Genomic DNA, 25,768 nt, shown 5'->3' with positions numbered 1-25,768 from the left:
TTCTGCTGTCCTAGAAGTTTCATGTGCAGGGAGGGCCTACTCATCCATGGGAGAGAATGTGTGGATGGTCTGAAACTAGAGCTGTGTCTTAGAAATAAAGTCACTGGACTCTCATAAGTGGATAATATATGTATAGTTAAGTGAGTCAACTGCATACTATTATGTAAATTAGGGTCTTTTATATAGAAATTTATTTTTTAATCACATTGAGTGTGAGAAGATGGATAAAACCCAAGCCTTGTGTCCTGTATATCGCCTTGACAACAAACCTTTCTCAAAAACTTTTCCAGAGAGAGGCCATGTGGAGGAGGCCAGGAAAAAAAACACACACACAAAAAAACACTTTTTCATTCCAGCGACCCCACCCCCACCCCCAAAGGAGGCTAAAATCTAGACTCCTTCATCTGATATTCACAGCCTCCTCAAAGAATCACCAGGGTTGAAGGATGCCTTCCTCTAGTTCAACTTTCTGGTCACATGAAATCCCATCTATAACACTCCTGAGGGATGGCCAAGAAACTGAGTTTTAGGCAAGGTGGGAAGAGGAAGAAGACAGGAAGAACATTTAACTCTCGGAGACATCTTGCTGGTTGTAGGTGCAGCTCCATCCTGCAGCAACATTTCCCGAATCCAGTGCCTTAAGATGTTTCACTGCCATCCTTTTGCTTACGGTAGCCTACCTTCCTAGAAACCCTACCCTTTTCTCTCAGCCATCCATATCTAGTCACCGTCAGGAATGAGCTCAAGTCTCAGTTTATTCTTCAACAATATTTACTGCCTCCTTCTCTGTGCCAAGCAGCTCCTCTTCAAAATCTCCCCTGACCACTTCAGCTTTAATTCTCTGACCCTCGAGAACAACAGTTTTTAATCTTTTTCATCCTATGGCACACTTAAACTAATTACTAAAATTTTGCAGCATGCCAAAAAAATATATTCTATTTTTTGCTGATCTGACAAAAAAAAAAGGTATAATTTTGATTCATTCATACTGTATGGCTGTTGTTGTGTTGGCTGTTGCCATTTTTTTATTGTTGTCTTTTTTTAATTTGACAGTTTAAGGGAAAATAAATTAGTGCCCTTGACTAAATAGTTTCATGTTTTAAAAATTCTTGTGGCACACCAGTTGAAAATCGCTGCTCTAAAACAGTTATGATTTGATAAATTTTTACTGCCATGTGACATCTATTTTTAATCTTAAACTTTTTTAAACATATATTTAATTTCCCACATGTTTTATTTATTGTCCCAATTAGCTGTATAAATCTCCTTGAAGACAGGGACTGTGCCACCTGAGTCTTTGTATTCTATTACAGTGCCTTGGGAATAACTGTGCTCTTGTTTAATTATCATTAATAAGAGGTAGTAATAAAGATAATTTTTAAAACATACAGTCAAATCCACTCTATATTTAGGATTTGTGCCTTTTCCTAGATGTATGATATACTGTACTAGAATATAAAAAGTTTTGTAAAAATCTATTTTGGTTAATCATCAACCACAAAAGTCTCATGGCAATTCTGAGTTTCTACTGCTCCAGCCACACCCAACTGCTGTTTCTGTAGCATTATGGGAGAAGTTGTTGGAGAAAGCCAAATATTTTCTTATTCTGTAGGGCCTTTTAGAAGCCATTAACATTAATAACTTACTTCCTCTGATTTTAAATGTTTGCTTCCATCTCTGTGGTTCTTGTGCAGGCCTATCACGATCCCATGCTGAAACTCTCCATAATGACAGAACAGGAGTTGAATCAAATTTTTGGAACACTGGACTCTCTAATTCCTCTGCATGAAGGTATAATTTTGTTCCCAGAATGAGTTGTGACTTGTAGCCTTAATTGAGTTGTCTTACACAAGTCATGATTATGTAATGATGTGAGTAACCCAGAATCTACTTCCAGCCTTGTCCATATATGAATGCCTAACATTCAGATGCATTCTGTTTGTTTACCAGACCTTCTTAGTCAGCTTCGAGATGTTCGGAAGCCTGATGGGTCAACTGAACACGTCGGTCCCATCCTCGTGGGCTGGGTAAGAAAAGCTCTCTGGATGTGATTGAAGATAAATTTCAGTATCTTAAATGGAGTTTCATTTTAACTAGACTTTTTTTTTTTTAGCAAACACTGGTTTCACATTAGGAAAAAAATAGCAGATTTCTAGTAAAATTTATTATAATTAGGCTTTATCTTGTCAAAGCATGGAAACTATTTTCTTACTACAAATTTACTACACTTAAAGATAACTTTTTTTTTCAATAAAATAAAAATTAGTTAATGTTCAATTCAGGCTAATTACTAACATAATTATTATGAGCTCTATTCAAGTAAAAATTTAGGGACCTATTCGTAATTAAAGAATCAGCTGAGGCCCTGGCCAGTTGGCTCAGCGGTAGAGCATCAGCCCAGTGTGTGGAAGTCCCAGGTTCGATTCCCAGCCAGGGCACACAGGAGAAGCGCTCATCTGCTTCTCCACCCTTCTCCCTCTCCTTCCTCTCTATATCTCTCTTCCCCTCCCGCAGCCAAGGCTCCACTGGAACAAAGTTTGCCCGGGCCCTGGGATGGCTGCATGGCCTGCACCTCAGGCATTAGAATGGCTCCTGCCGAAACGGAGCCACGCCCCAGACGGGCAGAGCATCGCACCCTGGTGGGCATTACGAGTGGATTCCTGTCGGGCGCATGCGGAAGTCTGTCTGACTACCTCCATGCTTCTAACTTTGGAAAAATACAAAAAAAAAAAAAAAATTAGTTGAGATTTTAGGATTTTAGATTAGGGGTTCTAACTTTATGGTCCTGGGATGCATTTGTGTTTTACTGGGTACATAACGTGGTTGTTCATTTGTTTGATTGATTTTAGAGCAGGTATGGACTCTTATTTTGTGGCCATCCTCAGCACTTCCGTGCTATGCTTCTGTTTCCTTCTATGAGTGCCTAAGTATTCAACCCCAGTTTCAGGTTTTTTCCATTTGTTATGAAGCAGATTACTTTGATGACTTCTTCCAGGCAAAATTAGGTCTCTCATCGTTCTGATTCACACAGTGATCTAGAAAAATAGGCCACAGGCCCTGGCCAGTTGGCTCAGTGGTAGAGCGTCGGCCTGGCGTGCAGGGAACCCGGGTTCGATTCCCAGCCAGGGCACATGGGAGGGGCGCCCGTTTGCTTCTCCACCCCCCCCCCCCTTCCTTCCTCTCTGTCTCTCTCTTCCCCTCCTGTAGCCAAGACTCCATTGGAGTAGGGATGGCCCGGGCGCTGGGGATGGTTCCTTGGCCTCTGCCCCAGGCGCTAGAGTGGCTCTGGTCGCGGCAGAGCATCGCCCCCTGGTGGGCAGAGCTTTGCCCCTGGTGGGCAGAGCTTTGCCCCTGGTGGGCGTGCCGGGTGGATCCTGGTTGGGCACATGCGGGATTCTGACTGTCTCTCCCCGTTTCCAGCTTCAGAGAAATACAAAAAAAACCCAAAAACTCAAAAAAAGAAAAATAGGCCACAACAGTGTTAGAGTCATTCCACAATTTGGAGAGTGTTTGTAAAGATTATAAATTCTACTCTCACCATATGAGTTCTCTTAATCCAGTTCCATTTGTATTTGTATTTTAACCTTTCTAAAGCCTTTTAGTTCCTAAGTTTCTACATTTCTCTCTTAGTTAAATAATGCTTCTCAATTACTGTCTTGATCCAGAAACTTTGAGGGTTTTATGACTTAGCTAGCTTTTAGTTCAGGAGTCAATTTTAGCAGTGAGGTTGAAATATCCCAAGGGTATCTGTCTGAAAGGCAAGTAATGTTCTAAAATGAATAATTTAGAAAATGTGCTTTAATATTTCAGGAGAGGTCATTCATCTTATATTTTTGACTTTCACTCTTAGCCTTAGTAGATGTTTTAACTTCTTTCGCCCACAAAAAAATGTCTCTAAAGAGAGCTAGACAGCTGGAGACAGAGAAGGTATATTGAGAAGAGAGGGTGTGCCTCACTATGCTTTAACTGCTGTGGACTACTTTGATGGGAGCAAAGGGGCCAGTGAGACCACACTCCAGAATTAGCATGGTAATGCTTCGTTTCTGTTGAGTTGGCAATATAGAAATACACGGTTTCCTTAGACACCAATATACAAATTGTCATTTTGTACCAAACTTTTCTGAAAGAAAAGTTTGTCATTTTTATTAGAAAATTGGTTTGATTTGAGAATAGCTTTTGCAGTCTTTTTCTGTACGTATCAAAGGAAGTGAGACCATGCTGGATCCTTCAAATGTCTAGTATGGACCTGCAGCTTGAGGAGCAGCCTAAAATTAAACAACTAGTCCATTGTTACCAGACCTCATGAGAAATGATACTTATTTATCAGGCCTGATGAGCTGTTAAATGTTTTCCCTCTTTTAACTGCAGATGTGTCCATGCGAGTGGGAACTGTAAACCAAGGGGTACATCTGTTTTGAGTTCTGGTGTTTTTAACAGAACAAAATAAACATCTTAGTGGACTTTGAATGAGAAAAGTCAGAGCCCGTTTGACCCATGAAAAATTGATTTATTTCCCCCCAAAGGAAAAAGTGGAAAAAAAAATTTTTTAAACAAGTGAGCCTCCCAAGTGGGTTAGCCTTGGCCAGTCCTTTTGACCTTGGAATGAATCAATTACTTTTACTTTGAAGACCTTAAACAGAGTGGTGGTTTTTTTCCAGGGAACCACCCTGGTTCCTGAGCTCAGCTCAGTCTCCCAAATGGGTAAGCCAGCTCTCATAGACTCCCCTGTAATGATGAAAAAACTTCCCAAATGAATTATCTTCATGCTAATAATGTTTCAGGTTTTTGTGGGGTTATTTTCAGTAGTAAAATAATTTATAAGCTCTCCAAGGTGGCAAGTTCTCATGTTAATTTGGGTTCTAATTAAAATTTAATTCCAAAGAGGGAAGCACTGTACACAGATGCAAAAATATAGATCTGTTCTGTCCCCTCTCACAATGTTAGGGAGATAGAAATAATTTCTAAAAAAAAAAAAAAATAATACATGAGATTTTCCCTTATACATTTTTTCTTGATAGTCTATTTAAAGAAATGGTGAGTTCAGAACTTTGGGTGGTGAGATGAGGAGAAAACACACTTCAGGCTGGTTGTTTTGTCTTCCAACTGAACAGTAGTTCTGCTTCTCTAAACCACAGTTTCCTCACTAAAAATATTCTAGGGATAAATACAATAATAGCCCTGTCCAGGTAGCTCAGTTGATTAGAGTGTTGTCCAAAAAGACTAAGGTTGTGGGTCCGATCCTCAGTCAGGGGACATACAAGAATCAACCAACGAATGCATAAATAAGTGGAACGACAAATTGATATTTCTCTCTTTCAAATCAATAAAAATATTTATTAAAATAATAATAACAGCTAGTACTTACTGATTCTTAACCAAGAGCCAAGCTTGTGCTGCACTTTTTATCTGCCTACCTCATTAAAGGAAAGGATGACATTAGCACATGCATTTTGTAAGTGGAGAAACTGAAGTTCAGAAGGGCTTTGTGACTAGTTAGGCTCTGGGTGAGGCTTGAGACATGATCCTCCCTGGTTCCAGAGTCTGTCCTCTTAACCACTGTATTTTCTGTCACCTCTCACGTTTCATGTAAGTACATGTGTATGTCGTTGGGAACCAGGCTGTGTACTCTGTCCATTACCTATCTAGCATGAGATCACTTGTGGCCTTTTCTAGTCAGTGGGCTGAACCAGATAGCCTTTTAGGTCATGCCCTGGAAATGAGCACCCTGTCAGGTGTGAACACAGGACCCAAGCTGGACTGGGTTGCCATGGCAGCAGAGGCGGCAGGATCACAGAGAGTAATGGCCCTTTGGACAGCAAGCAGCAGTGTCTTTGGGGATTCCTCACTAGTTTACCTCCTATGGTTACTGCTGATTTGTTTCTCTATAATGAAAATGTTGGGCATTTCCAGGTCTCTTTAAAGGGAAGGAAGTGGAAATGCATTTCAGAAGGCCTGAGGCTCCTTTTAATTAACTCTGAAAATCTAAGTTACAAGCCACAATACCACACCTGGGAGGTTTGTGTACCAATTGTCCTTACTTTCAAATACAAGATTGAGGAAAGAATTTCTACAGCTCTTTTTTTTTTTTATTCAAACAATTAAATATAACAAGGTGACATTGGTCAACCAGAGTACATAGATTTAAAGAAGACATCTCCACATCATTTGGACAGTCGATCATGCTGTGTACCCATCACCCAAAGTCAAATCATCCTCTGTCACCCTATATTTTGTTTCTCTTTATGTCCCTCCCCATCTTCCCACTTCCCTCTTTCTCCTCCCTTCCCTTCCCCCTGGAAACCACTGCACTTTTATCTGTGTCCGTGAGTCTCAGTTTTGTGTCCCACCTATGTATGGAATTATACAGTTCTTAGCTTTTTCTGGTTTACTTATTTCACTCAGTATAATGTTATCAAGATCCATCTATGTTGTTGTAAATCAGGGGTCCCCAAATTTTTTACACAGGGGGCCAGTTCACTGTCCCTCAGACCATTGGAAGGCCGGACTATAAAAAAAACTATGAACAAATCCCTATGCACACTGCACATATCTTATTTTAAAGTAAAAAAACAAACAAACAAACAAAAAAAACGGAACAAATATAATATTTAAAATAAAGAACAAGTAAATTTAAATCAACAAACTGACCAGTATTTCAATGGGAACTATGCTTCTCTCACTGACCACCAATGAAAGAGGTGCCCCTTCCGGAAGTGCGGCGGGGGCCGGATAAATGGCCTCAGGGGGCCACATGCGGCCCGCGGGCCGTAGTTTGGGGACCCCTGTTGTAAATGATCCAATGTCATAATTTCTTATGGCTGAGTAGTATTCCATTGTATATATTATGTACCACATCTTCTTTATCCAACCCTCTATTGAAGGGAATTTTGGTTGTTTCCATGTCTTAGCCACCATGAACAATGCTGTGATGAACTTGGGGGTGCATATGTCTTTACGTACCCATGTTTTTGAGTTTTGGGGTAATATATCCAGTAGAGGGATTGCTGGGTCATGTGGTAGTTCTATTCTTAATTTTTTGAGGAACCACCATACTTTCTTCCATAATGGTTGTACTACTTTACATTCTCAACAACAGTGAATGAGGGTTCCTTTTCTCCACAGCCTTTCTAGCACTTGCTATTACCTGTCTTGTTGACAATAGCTAATCTAACAGGTGTGAGGTGGAATCTCATTGTAGTTTTGATTTCTCTAATAGCAAGTGAAGATGAGCATCTTTTCACATATCTATTGTTCATTTATCTTTCTTCTTGGGAGAAGTGTCTGTTCATGTCCTCTTCCCATTTTTTCATTGGATTGTTTTCTGCAGCTCTTTTTAACACAAATAGAGGTTTCTTATAACATGTGTGGAAGGTAGACATTTCCAAGGAACGTGAAACTCAACAGTGAGCTTTTTAAACATTGCTTGGTTTTCTTGGTTTCAGTTACTGAGAAAATAATTTCAATAAGAGGTGTAAAAGAAGCAGCAGAATATTTAAACTGTGGCCTATTGTTCAGATGCTCCCACAATATATTTTTAAACTGTGTTCCCAAACCATCAAATATTGCCTAATCTGGTAATCCGGTAAACAGTCGTTTCTTTGTGCATTCAGAATACAAACTGTGCTGAATTACAGTAGGCCCAGTGCAAAGTACTAAGGATGCAGAAAGGAAAGACCCTCTTGCCACTGTCTTGCACTGAGTCCCACTACAGAGCAGGTGTCGTAGTGAATCTGGCTTCATAATCCGAGGGAGAGCAGCACAGAGCAGGGACTTTGGCTGCATTTTATTGCCTCTGGTAACTTTCTGGAAGCTGACAGCCTGTGCATTAGGATGAATGGTCTTGGGTTCCACTAAGAGAGAGGATTGGAAAAGGGAGATGAGCAGCCCTTTCTCTGACTCCATGTTTGCATGATTTGACTGATGGGACATGTCAGAGAAATTAGTATTTTGCTCGAAGGAGATAGTGGAGTTGAAGCCTTCAAAAGTCTTTAAGTTTAAATTGCTCTTTACGTGGTATTGTGATGTTAACCATTGGGTAGAGCCAAGAATGATTTCTGGCCTGTGAGAACTAATTTAAAAGATTTTGCTAAGTACTTCTTGCATCTTATTTTTTACTAATTATACTTTTGCTGCAACTTTTTAGAGTTCTTGATAATTGCTCCGTCTTAGAATCAGTTAACTTTTAATATCGAGATGCTTACACCGAGCTGTACCCAGGGCTGGGCTATAGAGTCTGACTCCTTGCTTTCTTTTTTTTTTTTGTATTTTTCTGAAGCTGGAAACGAGGAGAGACAGTCAGACAGACTCCTGCATGCGCCCGACCGGGATCCACCTGGCACGCCCACCAGGGGCGATGCTCTGACCACCAGGGGGCGATGCTCTGCCCCTCCAGGGTGTAGCTCTGTTGCGACCAGAGCCACTCTAGCACCTGGGGCAGAGGCCAAGGAGCCATCCCCAGTGCCCGGGCCATCTTTGCTCCAATGGAGCCTTGGCTGCGGGAGGGGAAGAGAGAGACAGAGAGGAAGGAGAGGGGGAGGGGTGGAGAAGCAGATGGGCACTTCTCCTGTGTGCCCTGGCCAGGAATCGAACCCGGGACCTCTGCACGCCAGGCCGACGCTCTACCACTGAGCCAGCCGGCCAGGGCCTCCTTGCTTTCTTTTTATGCCATTCAGTCTTTTAGGTATGTTTCTTATAAATAATTTGAAAAGAATTTTTTTGTTTTTTAATAGGAGGCTTTTCCCTCACCAGATACTTTTGGAAGTTTAAGAATATTATTAACTATTTGCATATGCAATAGTTTTAGTTCTTAGTTTCTAGCTTAGGTGGACAGAAATACAAACAAATTAAGAAATTAAACATGCACCTAAGGTGATTACTTTGTGCAGGCTAACCAGAGAGACCCTTAAAAACTGTCTGTTACCTGCCATTTTAAAGATTTCATTGGTCTGTGTCCTCCAGCTTTGCAGATAATGGAATGTCAGCCAGGCTTGAAAATCAATTAGGTTTCGTTCAGCCTCAACAAGTGATGTGAGCCTATATAGCATCTGTTCTTTTAACACTCCAACCCTCTTCTGATGTTCCTTTCTTAGCTGCCTTGTCTCAGCTCCTACGACAGCTACTGCAGCAATCAAGTAGCCGCCAAAGCTCTGCTGGACCATAAAAAACAAGATCACCGAGTCCAGGATTTCCTTCAGCGATGTTTAGAGTCCCCCTTTAGCCGCAAACTAGATCTCTGGAATTTCCTCGATATTCCAAGAAGCCGCCTGGTAAAATACCCTCTGCTTCTTCGAGAAATCCTCAGGCACACACCAAATGATAATCCAGATCAGCAGCACCTGGAAGAAGCTGTGAGTTTGTTTCCTCCTCTCTTTCCTTGCTACTTTCCCCGGGGAATGGGAGAGAATGGGGTAAATGGGTGAATGAGGGGTCTCTGGGTATACGGGATTTGGGGATCGTGGGCTCCAGGCTTGGCTCTGCCATCAACCATGTTTTGATTTTGCAAGTCACTTCTTTCTCTGTCTGTTTCCTAATCTATACAATGTAGCGTTTACATGAAATACCCTCTAAGGTCCTTTTGATTTTAAAATTTTTTATTATGTAATCTGTTATCATTGCTAGGAGGGTTAATGTCTCTGGAGATTTTAAATTGAGTGTCTTTGCTTAGTTAGCAAATCGGAGTTGCCTTTACCTTAGCCCCAAAAGCCCATTTTTCATCAATACCCACTCAAGAGTCAGCTCTCTTCAACCTCCGATTGCAGTGGGGGCCTTGTCCTGCTCATCAGTAAATGTTTACTGAGATGAGGAAGTAGGGGATCTTCCCGAGCAGCAAGAGAAGACCAGGAAAAACGGGGGCTGTATCATGAGAATATTACAGACTGAGCATTCTGCCCAGAGAGCTCGGTTCTGACTGGGGTGCTCTGTGGAACAGGCAGAGGATGTGGCAAGCCAGGAGGAGCGAGAGGCCTGAGCAACACTGTGAAGAAATGACGGGACAGGCCCTGCCTGAGGAATACCATGGATTGGTCAGCTGAGGTTAAGAATAGTCTGAGGAAACAGTGGGAGAAAAGGCAGAGGATGGGGGTTAATATCTGATTATAGAAGGCTTTATATATTAATTTGAGACTTTTTTTGTTGTTGTGTTTTCTAAATAGCTGGGAGTCAGGGTTCAAATCCCAGCCCTATCGCTGACACCCTGTAACCTTGGACACGTTACTCTCTTCGTCTGTAGGACAGGGAACAGAGAAGGAAAAGACTAAGGACAGAGAGGCGAGTTGGCATGCCTCCATCCAGATATGCAGTCATGGCAACCTGCTCAAGCCGCGGAAGTGGGGTGGAGGCTAAGACCAACTCACAGGCCTCATTCCCTGACTAGCTCTGGGACCATAACAGGAAGAGGAGACACATAGATGATTTGAAAACCAGAAGCCTTGAGCCTACTGAGCAAACCGCCTATCTCCTCCCAAAGAGGGGTTAATGACAAGTAGTAACAACAATAGTAGTAATACCTGCTGACTTGAACACCTAGTAGGTCAGCTTTATGTAATTGCCTTAGAGGTTTGTGTCTTTTATAATCCTCATAGCAACCTATGAGAGAACTGTTCTTGTTAGGACCATTTTCTAGGAGAGGCTTGGAGGGATAAAGTAACTTGCCAGGACCAGAGCCAGCAAGTGATGGACTTGCTGTCTGAATCTGTCGGTGTAGACTGCAGTGTCTGTGCCTTTTCTACCTGTTTGTGATCCTTTACCTAGCCACTTTGAGCCCTGTTGCCTTTGGAATTACGGAAAGCGGTGTGGCCACCAGGCTTTGTGGAGAGGCCTCACTGCTGGGCCAGGTGCCTCCAGATAGGGACAGAGGAGGAGGAGGAAAGACTCTCCTGATTCATGAGGTGTCTGGCAGTCCCGACACACACAGACCAGGCTCCCAGTCCAGCGCGCCAGAGGATGCAGGCACCAGGGATGAGGCCCATCTCACTTCATCATGTCTGTTTTTATTGCCGGAAAGACGGCAATAGAGTTGTCTCCTCTCCATGTTTCATCCCAGACAGTGTGTGGTCTGCAGGAATGAAAACAGGGAGCTCACACTAGTCTAAATAATTACTTTTTAAAGCACACAAGCCTGCCTGGAGTTTTATTGTAAAGATTTCTTCTTTTTAACATGCAGCATGAAAGAATAATACTCTGTGTAAAAAAAAAAAAAACACCCAGTGAGCTAAAGTATGAATTTAAAAACGGAGATAAGAATATGTTGTTTGCAGTATGATAGGTGCACCAGAGCATAAAATGTGATACTGTTTTCAGAAGTTGGCTTTGCAACTGGTAATACAGGCAGATTTGTGTACGGAGCATGGTATACCTGTATTTGAAAATGTCTGCAAAGCAAGTCTTCTAAATGGCCATTTACACAACATAGGCACAGCATTTTTAAAATCTTTTTTTATAATCGTCATGGCATTACCCCAGATGAGCAGAAATATTTAACCCTATACTCTTGGGTGCATCGTGGATGTTTGATCAACGTAAAACTCACAGTACCAGTATAGCTTGACTTACATATTCCCTGAATAAATTTTCCACCTATGAAAATTAAAAAGCAGAAAATTCTTAAAGTAAATTGCTTTTATACCAAGCATTCAGTCCTATGATTTTGATCTAAAGAAAGGTCTTGCTTTTGACGTAATTAATACCTAAACTCCCACAGCATTATTAGAATTTCTTCATAGCATTTTGGAGAACTAATAGAAATTTCCCCAAAAAGACAACTTCTTAAAATAGGACTTTGGATATTCAGATATTCCAGGGAGCTGGTTGTTTAACATTTTTAATTCTCGGAATTGTTTCAGCCAGAAAATGATCCTGCAACCATCTCTCCCCTCTGCCCACCATTGTTCCTCAACTCCTTTAAAAAAAAATCATTGGAATCAATGGGAAGAACAGTTCTACTTTTGTTGCAACAGCGGTGAAGGCAGCTATTCTTGGTACATGTCAGGACCCTGCAGGTAGATGATGTTACCACACAAGGTACTAGACAGGTCTTTCAGATTCTACCTGGAGGATGATGACTCCAGCATCTGTGGGCCTAATGCCTGTTCTGTTACCAGGTATCTTCATCTCCCTCTACCAGTCCCTTTCCGTCTGTTTGAACCCTGATGAGAGATACAACAATAAATTTAATTTGCCTGACCTGTGGTGGCGCAGTGGATAAAGCGTTAACCTGGAAACACTGAGGTTGCCGGTTCAAAACCCTGGGCTTGCCTGGTCAAGGCACATATGGGAGTTGATGCTTCCTGCTCCTCCCCCCTTCTCTCTCTCTCTCTCTCCTCTCTATAATGAATAAATAAAATCTAAAAAAAAAAAAAAAAAAAAAAAAAAATTTAATTTAAATGTACAACTACCATGACTATGTGCTATACACACATATACAACTACCATGGCAATCTGCTATATTTACCTTTGTTCCTCGCTGAAATTCTGCCACATAAATTCCTCTTAGGACCAGTGCAGAGAGATTAGACTCTCATGGTATACAGGTGGATATAAATACAAAATAATATTTTAAATAAAGCAGACCTAGTTCTATGTATTCCATAGAACATGGAATAACACTGAGGGTTTTCACTGTTTTGTCTCTTCATACTTTTTCAAATACCAGAGAAAAAAATACCATTTAAAAGTAGTCATAGCTGCCTATGAAACCACTGTGGTGTTTGAGTTTATTAATCATGCGTCGTGCCAGCTCTTCAGTTCCTGAGTTAAACTGGGAAATGAACACATCTTCATGACTATAGTACATCTCCTTTCTTGTTTCCTGGATCCTTACAGGAAGCTTAGAAATCAGACTCAAGTACTGGTTAATTTCAGCTGCCCAGGAATACCTACTAATAATTAACTTTATAAGATGAGTCATAGAAATTAATGTTAAGAAAAGCAAGGGAAAATATAGATTCTGCAACATATTAAAGATGTAGTAAAGTAAAATGATAAGGTAGACATGAGGCAGTTGCTCATATATCTCCCATATGGTTTAAGCTTCTGAAGGATAGAGATCCTCTCATTACTTTGAATGCCACAACCTTGTTTAACAATAAACAGATGCTCAGCAAACATTAGTTTAATTAAGTTCAAGGATGAGTTATAGCTTTAGCATATTTTGTGCAGTTTCTTTATTGTTTGTTTTTTAAAGTAACAGTAATAATCAGTCATTTTTGAAAACCAAGAGGGGAAAACAAGAAACAAAGTTTGCATACAAAAGTGTTCTATTATTATTTGTTTTGTGTTAATAGAACTCAAATTACAGAAGATGTATTATAGATTGTACACCTGAAACCTATATAATTATATTAACTAATGTCACCCAAATAAATTCAATAAAAAATTTTAAAAAGTTAAAAACTCAGATTGATTTCACAGAATTTATATTTAATATTAGGTTGATATCAAAGGCCCAAAAGATTTTTTTACGACATAATGAGCCTGGTGTTTTAAAAATAGTGTGTTTTTTGATTATCAAAGTAGTGCTACAACCAAATTGAGAAGTAGAGAAAAGAATAAATAAATAGTCTTTGAAACTCATAATAGCTGCGAAAGTGCCCAGAGCATGTGTCTGTTCGTAGGATCCCCTCAGCAGACTCAGGTCAGAGCTGTAAGATCCTGTCAGACTTAGGTGGGAGTTCTGAAGTTACAACTGGTGGAAGTTTTCATCCAGTTACTTCGAGCAGAAGATTAGTTCACTAGCATGTGAAAAATAATCACTGAACAATCTTAGAGACAATTCACTATCACTTTAACACATTATAAGATCTGGTAACTTTTTGCTGAGTAAAATTCTCTTCTAAAACCTTGCTTTTTAGAGATTGGTTGGTGTTTCTATTAAGTAATTGTGACCAGGAAGTGGACTTCTTTACATTTCTCATCTGTTAAGTTCTTCTCAATTAAAACCACCACAAGGAAGATGGGACTTTGGTCTTCCACTATTCGGGGGCAAAGCACCCTGCTGAGGAAGTCATTACTTTGCCTTTGCTTGGTGTCTTAGAGGTTTTACTCACTGATTTCTTGTTCCTTTGTTTTCTAGTATTATCTACCTTTAGATATACCTGTGTGATAGAACAACATATCAGAACAAATGCCCACTGGCTGTGTCTTAATGCCATATTCTTCTTGTTTTTTGTTTTGCTTCGCTTTGTTTTGTACTAATAACATTGCATCCACCATTGCTTTGTATCCCCTAATTTGTTCACATGTGCTATAGGCATGGGCATGAGTATATATAGTTTTAAGAACTGTACAATGTGGAGCTCAATAGCTGTGAGTCCTGCACATCGAAAGCGATACCTGATACTTCATCCTCTCAGATAAAATTATTCATCAACATTAGTTATATATATGATACAAATATCTGTATGTCTGTACAAATAAATATATTTGTACACGTGTATATCTAGATGATTATGTGGATAGTAGATAGATAGATAGATAGATAAATGAGGTGTATTAAAAGCCTTTATTTTTCCCTTTCCCCAAAGCAGCAACTTATATAACACAATCTCAAATTAGAGCCACGTGTATCTCAGTGACCTTCTAGGCTGAGCCCCCGGGACTTGTTGGTGTGTGTGGTTTGCTTACATTCCCCATACTTTCTTCTTTGTTTCCATAGATAAACATCATTCAGGGAATTGTAGCAGAAATCAACACCAAGACTGGGGAATCTGAATGCCGTTATTATAAAGAACGACTTCTTTACTTGGAAGAAGGCCAGAAAGACTCCCTGATCGAAAGCTCAAGAGTTCTGTGTTGTCATGGCGAACTGAAGAACAACAGGGGTGTGGTGAGTGATTACTCCTTTTCAGTGGTCTCATCCTGGGCCTCCCCCAATACTTAATCCACTTGATGCTGACCCTTCTGTTACCAAGCCTTCCCTACCAAGTGTCACATAGCAAAAATGACTTTTCCAGGCCCTGGCCAGGTAGTTCAGTTGGCTAGCACATCATCTGACACACCAAGGTTGCAGGTTCAATCCCCAGACATGGCACATATAAGAAACAACCAATAAATGCACAACTAAGTGGAACAATAAATCAACATTTTTCTTTCTCTCTTTTTTTCTCTTCCTTGCCCCCTCTTTGTTTCTCTCTCTCTCTCTCTAAAATCAATACATTCTTATTTTTTAAAAAGATTTTATTTATTGATTTTTAGAGAGAGAGGGAGAAAGGGATTGGAGGAGCAGGAAACACAAGCTCATAGTAGTTGCTTCCAGTATGTGCCTTGACCAGGCAAGCTCGGGGTTTCAAACCAGCAACCTCAGCCCTTCAGTTCAACGTTCTATCCACTGTACCACCACAGGTCAGGTTAAAATCAATATTTTTTTTAAATGGCTTTTGCCTGACCAGGTGGTAACACAGTGGATAGAGCGTCAGACAGGGACACGGAGGACACAGTTTCGAAACCCCGAACTCACCAGCTTGAGCACAGGTTTATCTGGCTTACACGAGACTCACCAACTTGAGTGCAAGGTTGCTGGCTTGAGCAAGGGGTCACTCAGTCTGCTATAGCCCCTGGTCAAGGCACATAGGAGAAAGCAATCAGTGAGAAACTAAGGTGCCGCAACAAAGAATTAATGCTTCTCATCTTTCTCCCTTCCTATGTGTCTGTCCCTCTCTCTGTCTCTCTCTGGATCTGTCACTAAATAAATAAGTAAATAAATAAAAATGGCTTTCCCAGTGTCTTTTATATTAGAAAATCCCATGTATGTGGCTATGTATAATTATATGCATTTTATATACATTTATATATTATATAGTTATAATTTATAAGTAATATACATGTGTATGTTTATAATTTATGTAAAATATATATTCTTTTATATATTAAATAAAGTATATATATTTTTTAATTTTATGACCAGTGCATAGTCAGAAAGAATTTTGGAAACCAACATAGAGTTGCCAACTTTTTATTTTTTTGATCATGACCTTCAAAAACAAACAGGACAGTTACCTGCTGCCACTTTGATATCAAGAAACAATGGGTGATCTCAGCTCTTAAATTGAATGCATTTGGCTTTGTGAGAAACTTTTGTTTTTTATGGATTAGTAACCATCCACAGATTGACATTTTGAGACCAGTGTTTTATTTTTTTAAAATAATAACCTGCTCTCCATTAGCTATTTATCTACCCTTGTCAATACCCCATTTCCTGAGTAGATATTGAAATTGTTCTTCCTCTCCTATAATAGCAACTTGGACAGATCTCCCCTGGAGTGCTTACTACAGTGAGTTGTAATTCTCTATCTCTCTCTCTGTCAGTTATCTTCCATTATACCATGATCTTCTAGAGTGGAGACTGTGTCTTATCAATCCCCCACACCTGTTATGGGGACCTGGCACATACCAAAGTGAATGAGTGAGTGAATGAATGAGTGAACACCTATATAAAGAAAAGATGGATGTGAATTACATGAGTTCAAAATTTATTGGACTCATCAGGCTATTTTTTAAGTATAGCCAGAAGAAATTAATGCTTATATACATTCTGTATTATAACTTTTCATATTATAATGTAAAATATGTTTTTATATAATACATGAATTTTATTATAAATATATACTTAAATTCAGTGTTGAGAAAGAGTCTCCATTTTTATTGTATTTTATCTTCAATTTCTCAGAATAAAAGCCAAAACTATGTTGAAGGGTTCTTAATAAATCTGTGATGATTCACAGGGGACACCCATTTGACCTGGACTGTGAAGTGGCATTTAGGAGCAGGCTTGGAATTGTTACTTGAAATCATGAAGTGCATGTTATAACACCATTATTAGTGCTGCTGGAGCCAACCAGCTTATGGCGCAATGGAGCTAATGAGACCTGTTGCAGGTCACTGCTTGAAAGCTGATAATCAGCTCTGTGGTTGAAGGACCGTGCTTCTCTTGGACTAGGGAGGGACTGATATGCTAGAAAATGACATTCCGCTTCTTGCTGATTTTGGAAAGCACTGGTAGACTTCTAATGGTAGATGCTCTGGCTCCTAGAACATTGTTTCTTGGATGCCCTGTGGAAAATAGTTGGGAGATGCATTGCTCCATGGGATGAGAACCTATTCTCTTTCTGTCTGTCAAGGACTGAGACTCTAGTTGTGAGTATAGGACATTAAAGGTGAACTCTAGTTTATATAGCAAGCAGATAGATTTTTGAGAACAATAATAGTAATTGAGGTGGGAGGTTTTAGTTATTTTTTTCCCAGTAGAATTGTAAAAGTCATAAAATCTTCTATCAAGAAAACAGCTTAATAGTTTGAGGGCAAAAAGAAACAGAAAGTAAGAACAGGAATCCTTAGTGAACATTCTTAAGGGATCATAAACCTTTTTAAAGGTTTCCTGGATAATCTGAGTTCAAACTGCCTGTCTGGCTAGAGGATTGATTGAAGCTGAAATAGTGTAAATATCTCTGATAATGTTTAGAGTGTACAACAATGACCAACCCCTTCTCTGCCTTGCCCCCAAAAGTTTTAACGCATTTCTTGTACCATCTCTCCCCTTAAAAAGCCCTTAACTTAGTTAGCTTGTCCTTTACTGTGTTTTTCAACTATTTAAAATATATATTTAATCATTTTGATAAAAATAAAGTCTCACTCCTCAACTCCCACTTTCCCCAGTACTGAATCATCATTTGTGTTTCCACCAGCCAGCATTTGGTTGAGCTTTAGTTTCTGCAGTTTTTGTTGTGTGTGTGCATGTGTCTGTCTGTCTGTCTGCGGTGGGGTGGGAGTGAGTCTCATCTCTCCCAAATAAAAATTATCTGATAATACTAAATGTGCTCCCCATGCCCCAAATCAAAATTCTAGATGGGTGAAAAAGGTGAACAGGAATAACATTATTATCAATTAATTAAGTCATGATATGTAATGTGCAGCACAGAGTATATAGTTATTAATATAATAATTTTGTAGGTTACTAGATTTACTGTAGTACCCTAAATCACTATGTTGTACACCTAAACCTAGTGTAATATTGTGTCAACTATACCTTAATAAAAAAGAAAGTAAGAGCCTGACCAGGCAGTGGCGCAGAGGATGGAGCGTCGGACTGGGATGCGGAGGACCCAGATTCGAGACCCCGAGGTCGCCAGCTTGAGCACAGGCTCATCTGGTTTGAGCAAAAGCTCACCAGCTTGGACCGAAGGTCGCTGGCTCAAGTGAGGGGTTATTCGGTCTGCTGAAGGCCCGCAGTCAGGGCACATATGAGAAAGCAATCAACGAACAACTAAGGAGTCACAATGTGCAACGAAAAACTAATGATTGATGCTTCTCATCTCTCCGTTCCTGTCTGTCCCTGTCTATCCCTCTCTCTGACTCTTTCTCCGTAAAAAAAAGAAAAGAAAAAAGAAAGTAAGATATTAATTACCAGGAATAAGTTTATGCCAATTAATTTGAAATTTTATTTGAAAAACTGACTCAAAAAGTAAAAGAAAAATACACACTATTCTTTAACCCCCCCCCCCAAATTTCCAGTGTAAGTTTGTACCACTATTCCTCTGGTGTCTTCTTTGAGACCCCTGGGTTGACAATCCCAAATATTTCCACTAGAAAATCCAAATATTTCCACTAGCAAAGCTATGTATCTTTTCACCTCAATTCCTCAGCATTTCCAAACAGCGAGAAGAGTCTGGCACACAGAATTAAATGGAGCCAATTTATCCCAGCTCTACCCAGCAAAATTGCTCTCATGATGTGGTTTGACACAAGCCTTTATTTTGGAGATTTTCTTTTTACCCACAACACACACATCAGTCATCAGCCTTTTAAGCACAACCTCTTCAGAGAGTTGAGGTTCTGATGAATTTAACTGAGGACAGCTTCTTTGGTAGTCTCTTTGTGGCTGCAGCAGCATGCTCTGGTTTCCTCAGGAATGGGCAGTGTTCAGAGTTGTAGTGCCTGGATGAAGCTGATAATCAGCTCTGTGGTTGAAGGAACAAGTGTTTTTTGTTTTTGTTTTTGTTTGGTTTGTTTTTTAGTTTGGGAAGCAAAGATTAATATTAGGCTTTGATATACCAGTTTCATTTTCTGCAGACTGTTGTTCATTGTGATATCTTAGAATTATATTGGGTAATATAAACCAAAGCCAGGGAGGTACTTTTTCCCCCCTCATTACCCCCTTAATTCTATTCCCCTTTTTCATGTTTTCTTATGGGAGCTGGAGCTCTGTGTATCTGTACAGGTTCTGAATTGCATTGTAAAGGCAGTCCAGGCTGCAGGTGTCTGTAGGCAGAAAGGCCTTTCTTACAGGGAGGCGCTCCTTCAAGAAAGGCAGTGGGCCCTGGCTGGGTAGCTCAGTTGGCTAGCATCATCACTGTGATATACCAAAGTTGTGGGTTCGATCTCCAATCAGGGCACTGAAAAGAATCAACTAATAAATGTATAAAATAAGTGGAACAACAAATTGATGTGTCTCTCTCTCTCTCTCTCTCCCTCTCTCCCTTCCTCCTCCCCTTCCCCGCTCTCTAAAATCAATATATTTTTTTAATTAAAAAGAAAAAAAAAAGGCAATGGATGCATCTAGAAATGCTTGAGAACTGCCTGACTTCTGTTTGCCTGGGGGTAGATTTGAGCCTGTAAACCAGTGTGAACTTGGTACCTGCAGACCTCTTAGTCCAGTAATCAACTACTCATTAGATTGTTGCTTAGGGAAGTCCTATCAATTCTTCTCTTCTAGAAACTGCATGTTTTCCTGTTCCAAGAAGTGCTTGTGATCACTCGAGCCGTCACCCACAATGAACAACTCTGCTACCAGCTGTACCGGCAGCCAATCCCCGTGAAGGACCTCCTTCTGGAAGACCTGCAGGACGGAGAAGTGAGGCTGGGTGGCTCCCTGCGAGGGGCCTTCAGCAACAATGAGAGAAGTATGGATGACAGTTTGTTTTGACCTGTTGAATATTTTGTGGCAGTGGTGGTTTAGAGGAAGTGGCTGGCTGGTGAGAGAAGAGCCATGACCTTGGCATTGCACTGCCTCCCAGAGCTATCTCATCTCTTGCTGATCAGATAGCTCTGTTCAGTCTCTCTGACCCTGTTTTTCATCTGCTAAGTGGGGATGCATACATACCTACCCATTATAAGGATTAAGTAAGATACTGCAAGTGAACCTGTTTGCACATAATTGGTGCTTCTTAAGCTCCCTTTCTCTGTATCTGTTGGATAAAAGCATGCTTAATACCAGATAGGCCCTATGTATTGTAGATACCAGCTGCACAACAGTGCCTTTTATAGTTGGACTGGCAGACTTGTCTCTAAAGAGACTTAAGAATGGCCTGACCAGGTGGTGGCATAGTGGATAGAGCGTCAGACTGGGATGCGGAGGACCCAGGTTCAAGACCCCGAGGTCGCCAGCTTGAGCACGGGCTCAACTGGTTTGAGCAAAGCTCACCAGTTTGGACCCAAGGTCGCTGGCTCAAGCAAGGCGTTACTCGGTCTGCTGAAGGCCCGAGGTCAAGGCACATATGAGAAAGCAATCAATGAACAACTAAGGTGTCACAACAACAACGAAAAACTAATAATTGATGCTTCTTATCTCTCTCCGTTCCTGTCTGTCTGTCCCTATCTATTCCTCTCTCCGACTCTCTCTCTGTCTCTGTAAAAAAAAAAAAGAGAGAGAGAGAGAGACTTAAGAATGATTGATTGGGCAGACCAGGCAATGGCACAGTGGACAGAGCCTGGGATGCAGAGGACCCAGGTTCAAAACCCCAAGGTCACTGGCTTGAGTGCAGGGTCACTGGCTTGAGCATGGGATCATAGACATGACCCCATGATTGCTGGCTTGAGCCCAAAGGTTGCTGGCTTGAAGCCCAAGGTTGCTGGCTTGAGCAAGGGGTCACTCGCTCTGCTGGAGCCCCCGGTCAAGGCACATATGAGAAAGCAATCAGTGAACATCTAAGGTGTCACAACGAAGAATTGATGCTTCTCATCTCTCTCCCTTCCTGCCTGTCTGTCTCTATTGGTCCCTCTCTCTATCTCTGTCTCTCTCTCTCACACACACACACACACACACACACAGAAGGATTGATTGGGTGACGGGTTTGTCTGTACTTACTCGAATGGTCTTCTGTAACTTGAGACTGAATAAACGAGTTAAACGAGAAGCTAAGATAGCAGTGTCTATCGAGTATCTTCTATGTGTCAAGCACTGTTCTAGGCACTAGTACACACCAGTCAACTGAACAGTGCAATTCCTTGCCTCTATGGAGCTTACGTTGTGATGGAGGAAATAGATGAGAAACAGATTGATATTCTGGGTGCTGTTAGGAACAGTACAACCAAGCAAGGAGATAGCTGGGGATAGCTACCAGTAGGAGATCTGTTTCAGAAGGAATGGTCAGGGAAGTCTTCTTTGAGAAAGTGAAATGTGAGCCTTTTGTGTTAACATTGGCATCATGTGGTCAAAGTAATTAATGTGTACTACCTCTTACCTACTCATCAGCCCCTCCAACATAGTGATGGTAGTAGAAGTAGTAACTTATATTTCTTGAATACTGGATCTGTGCCAGGCATTGTGTAAGGACTTACGTGAATTATCACATATATCCCACATAATAACCTTATAAAGCAGGTTCTCTTTGTTTCCCCCAATTTTACGAATTAAGGAAACTGAGACATAGAGCAGTTATGATGCTTGCCCACCAAGAGCGAAGAATGGAGCCTGAATTTATCCGAAGTGGTGGTCCCTAGTCTTGACTACAGGGATTATGCAAGGGGACTGACTGAGCATAGATGCTTCTGTGAACCGAGTGCTGCACACGACACACGGGGCCTATTAAATGCCAGTTGTTCTCACACTAAATAAAGTGTCTTCCATATTGTGCACTACTGTTTCTTAAATGCACATAATGCCTGTTGACATCATTAAAATGTAATTATATTTTTATATGAAACTGAATTTATGACAGCTCTGTGTTATTACAGATCTTCTCAATCACTAGAGACAAAATGAAAAGGTCCCATTGTGTGGAGGGTTGGAGGCAGGTTCTGGTGTTATGAAGAGTTACTTACACACAAAATCTCTAGCTTGAGGAAACTTGAAATTACAGACTATCAAGCACACTGTAGATCTGTTGAATCCAAAATACAGGGCTCAGGCATTTAGATTTTTAATAAGCTCCCCAGGCATCTGGATGTGGAGCCCAGTACCCTGGGGTTCCTTGACACTTAATATTTCCAGGCTGACATGGATTTGCTAGCTTTGGGGGGCAAATAAGAGCTAGACCTGCATCAGCTCTGGTTGCTTGATGGTGGCTATCGGACATTGTTGAGCCATGTCCTGGATCAATGGAACACATTTTGTAATCAGTGAGGTCAGTCATCATGGGTACTTGGGGTTAGTGTCACTACATGTGTTATCTTTGGCCTGGGGGAATATCTGTTCATTGACCTTTTTTTCATGTGTTTTTCATTTCTAGTTAAAAACTTCTTTAGAGTAAGTTTCAAAAATGGATCCCAAAGTCAGACCCACTCACTACAAGCCAACGACACCTTCAACAAACAGCAGTGGGTCAACTGTATTCGTCAAGCCAAAGAAACAGTTCTGTGTGCTGCTGGGCAGGTTGGGGTGCTTGACTCCGAGGGGCCATTCCTAAATCCTGCCACCAGGAGCAGGGAGCCGCAGGGAGAAACAAAACTTGAACAGATGGACCAGTCAGGCAGTGAATCAGACTGTAGTATGGATACAAGCGAGATCAGCCTCGACTGTGAGCATATGGAACAGACAGACTCTTCCTGTGGGAACAGCAGGCATGTTGAAAGCAACGTCTAACAGAAGCGTGCAGTTCCTGGAAGTAGCCCTGTGTCTTACCTGTACAGTATTTGCATTCCACACATGGAACAGTTTGGAGAAGCACTTTTTAATACTTTTGTGACCATGTTGACTCAGTCTCTTGTATCTGTACCTTTGTCCCCAGTACTGTAACTGCCGATCTGTCTGTGTAAGCTGGAATCTGTGGCAACTGTTCTGTGTTGTGTTTCACAAGTGTCTGGATGGATGAAGAGGTACTTGAACAAGTTATTTTCAAATGTCCTGCTGGATTTTAAAAAAATAGGAAAAAAAAGTCTCTAAACTACTGTTACATGTAGATCCTTAAAGAGTCCTTCTGTGTTTCTTTAGTGCTTTTCTAGCTGTTTGAGGTGGTAGCAGAAGTCACAGAATTTAGGGGGCCTTGCAAACACAGGGCATGGAAGAGTCACTGTGTATCATGATGGGGTTTGAAGGAAAGCCAGGAAAGGTTAATCCTTGTAGTGAACTTGATTCAATGTTATACAACCAGAAAGCATGTAAACATCCCTGGGGGTTCTGGAGGCTTAATTTTGCAAAAGAAAAAGCCCCTTCTTGACCTTGTAATGGCATCCAGTGCAAATTTGATGCAATAATCTAAATAGAGTCTGACCTTAAGAGGACCAGCACTAAACAGCTACCAGCTCTAAATCTTGAACTGAAATGAACATTGCACCTGGAGTCTCTGTCATCCTTGTTGGCTTACTTTAGAGAGCCGTTCCTAGCCTATATATACTGTCAGAAAAAACTCAAAGGATCTGGGAAGACCTGGCAGAATAACAAGAAAGCCCACCTTCATTATGTTTTGTCTGCTGAGGCCTGTTCATTCTTTAGAGCATGAATGTGAAGAGATAAGGAAAAAAGACTGAAACTGAGTCAGTGACTCAATTTATAGAAATATGTGAGAAGAATAATTTGGAAGAAGTACTTCATCATGACTTTATGTGAGAAACATTAAAAAACAAAAATAAGGTTCAGTGCCCTTCCGGAAACAGCAAGAGCCGTGGGTTTTCCTGCTGTACTTTCCTGAGTATGCTGTCTCTGGCTCTGTGCTCGGATCAAAATCAATTACATTCTCCAGAGGCCATCTTATTAACTCCATGATTAATTAGGGCCAGCTAGCCAAACTAGTTTCTCTTTGTCCAGCCTTGATTTACAATGCAGAGTGGGTCGTAGACCTTAGCAAAAGTGAACTGAACACACAGAAAAGCTCCCCGTGTGTGTAAATATTATGGATGCGCTGTGCAAAACTATACCCATACCAGCACTAATAGTAATGATACTAAATTATTGCCAAAAGAGTTTTTAAATCTTCTGTGTCTTTCAAGTTTACAGAAAAGAAAGCAGTAAATACTATGTTTTCATTTTATTATGTGCATCTATCATGTGCATTCAGAGAAGATGTGTGACAAGATTTATCAATATAAAAACAAGGTATATTACTTATTTTTCAAAAACAAGAAATATTGTGGTTAATTTTACCCTGTAAAAATATTTCTGTATTTATAGATTTTAAACATGGTGATTTTTTTTTCTATCACAAGTTTATTTAAAACTGCTTTGTTTCTCAAGTTGTTACTGAGTCAGTGAATGAGCCTGTGCAGACAGAAGCAGAGAAAAGTTGTTTGATGGTGGGGAAAAGAATGAATCATTCTTTGCAGGCGCCATCGACCACTTTGGCCACGTGTTGAGAAAAGAGGTCTGTTTAGTACTGGCCTATGGGAAAATCAATGACTATTTTGATGAATGTTTTTTGTATAATGGCCTTAACTTTTCTGGAAGCATTTCAAATAAATTACATTAAAATGTTGTCTTGTTTGTGTACAGTCTTTGTCCTACCAATTGTCAAATTTCAACTATCTTCCTGGGAGGTTCTTCCCAAAATTTTTGCTTGTGCCCAAATGCAAACTTTATAATAGGGTGTGAGGCCCTGGCCGGATAGCTCAGTTTGGTTAGAGCATCATACCACTATGCCAAGATTGCAGGTTCAATCCCTGGTCAGGGCACATACGAGAGTCAGCAATCAATGTGTGTTTTCCCCCTCTGTCTAAAATCAATAAAATAAGAATAAATAAAAAAATAGAATAGGGTATGGGTTGAAATGAATATTTTGCTTTGATCTATCAAAGCAAATTCTGACTTTTGTAGAACTCAGTATTTCTAAGATCATCCTCTACTTATTTATTCATTTTTAACAACTGTATCTTGAATCTATACTATGTATCAAGTGATAAGTCAAAATTGTTATAGAAAAGAAGTGTTCAGCCTGACCATTGTTGGTGCAGTGGATAAAGCATCAACCCTGAGCACTGAGGTCCCTAGTTTGAAACCTCAAGACCATAAGCTTGAGCATGGGGTCGTCAACATGATCCCAAGGCCACTGGCTCAGCTTGAGCCCCCTGGCCAAGGCATGTATGAGAAGCAGTCAATGAACAACTAAAGTGGCACAACTACAAGTTGATGCTTCTCATTTCTCTCCTCCTCCCTTCCTGTCTCTCAAAAAAAATTTTTTTTATTTTGAAGAAGTTTTGAATCTCACTATTAGTACAGGTGTCTGTTGCAGAACTTAAGGCTAAACAATGGAAGGCAAGTTTCACTTTGAAATTCTTACTGAGGCCTGGCTGATTGGCTCAGCAGTAGAGTGTGGGCCTGGTGTGTTGAAGTCCCAGGTTTATTCCTGATCAGGGCACACAGGAGAAGCAACCCTCTGCTTCTCCACCCTTCCCCTTCTCTCTCTTTCTCTCTCTCTCATTCCCTCCTGCAGCCATTGCTCGAATGATTCAAGCGAAGTTGGCCCTGGACCCCTGAGGGTGGCTCCATGGCCTCGCCTCAGGCACTAAAATAGCTCAGTTGCCAAGCAATGGAGCAGCAGCCCCAGATGGGCAGAGAATCACCCAGTAGGGGGCTTGCCTAGTGGATCCCAGAGCACATGCGGGAGCCTGTCTGTCTGCCCTCCTGCCTCTC

At 40.8% G+C, this 25,768-nt stretch overlaps 1 protein-coding gene across 5 annotated transcripts in view; it reads left to right on the top strand.

The window, feature by feature from the left end:
• Positions 1–24,613, top strand: part of ARHGEF3 (Rho guanine nucleotide exchange factor 3) — a 381,307-nt gene extending 356,694 nt beyond the window's left edge. For all 5 annotated transcript variants that reach the window (XM_066246135.1, XM_066246137.1, XM_066246136.1 and 2 more), the window contains 6 exons: positions 1,695–1,791; positions 1,951–2,027; positions 9,090–9,347; positions 14,651–14,821; positions 19,703–19,889; positions 22,437–24,613. In XM_066246135.1, coding sequence (XP_066102232.1) covers positions 1,695–1,791; positions 1,951–2,027; positions 9,090–9,347; positions 14,651–14,821; positions 19,703–19,889; positions 22,437–22,789 — 1,143 coding nt within the window. In that variant the 3' untranslated portion in view covers positions 22,790–24,613. The remainder of the gene's footprint in view (positions 1–1,694; positions 1,792–1,950; positions 2,028–9,089; positions 9,348–14,650; positions 14,822–19,702; positions 19,890–22,436) is intronic.
• The last annotated feature ends 1,155 nt before the right edge of the window (positions 24,614–25,768 follow it).

This window comes from Saccopteryx bilineata, chromosome 10 (assembly GCF_036850765.1).
Source record: "Saccopteryx bilineata isolate mSacBil1 chromosome 10, mSacBil1_pri_phased_curated, whole genome shotgun sequence".
In the NCBI taxonomy this organism is placed as follows: Eukaryota; Metazoa; Chordata; class Mammalia; order Chiroptera; family Emballonuridae; genus Saccopteryx; species Saccopteryx bilineata.
The sequence above is the reverse complement of the archived record's forward strand: the minus strand, read 5'-3'. Positions and strand labels throughout refer to the sequence as shown.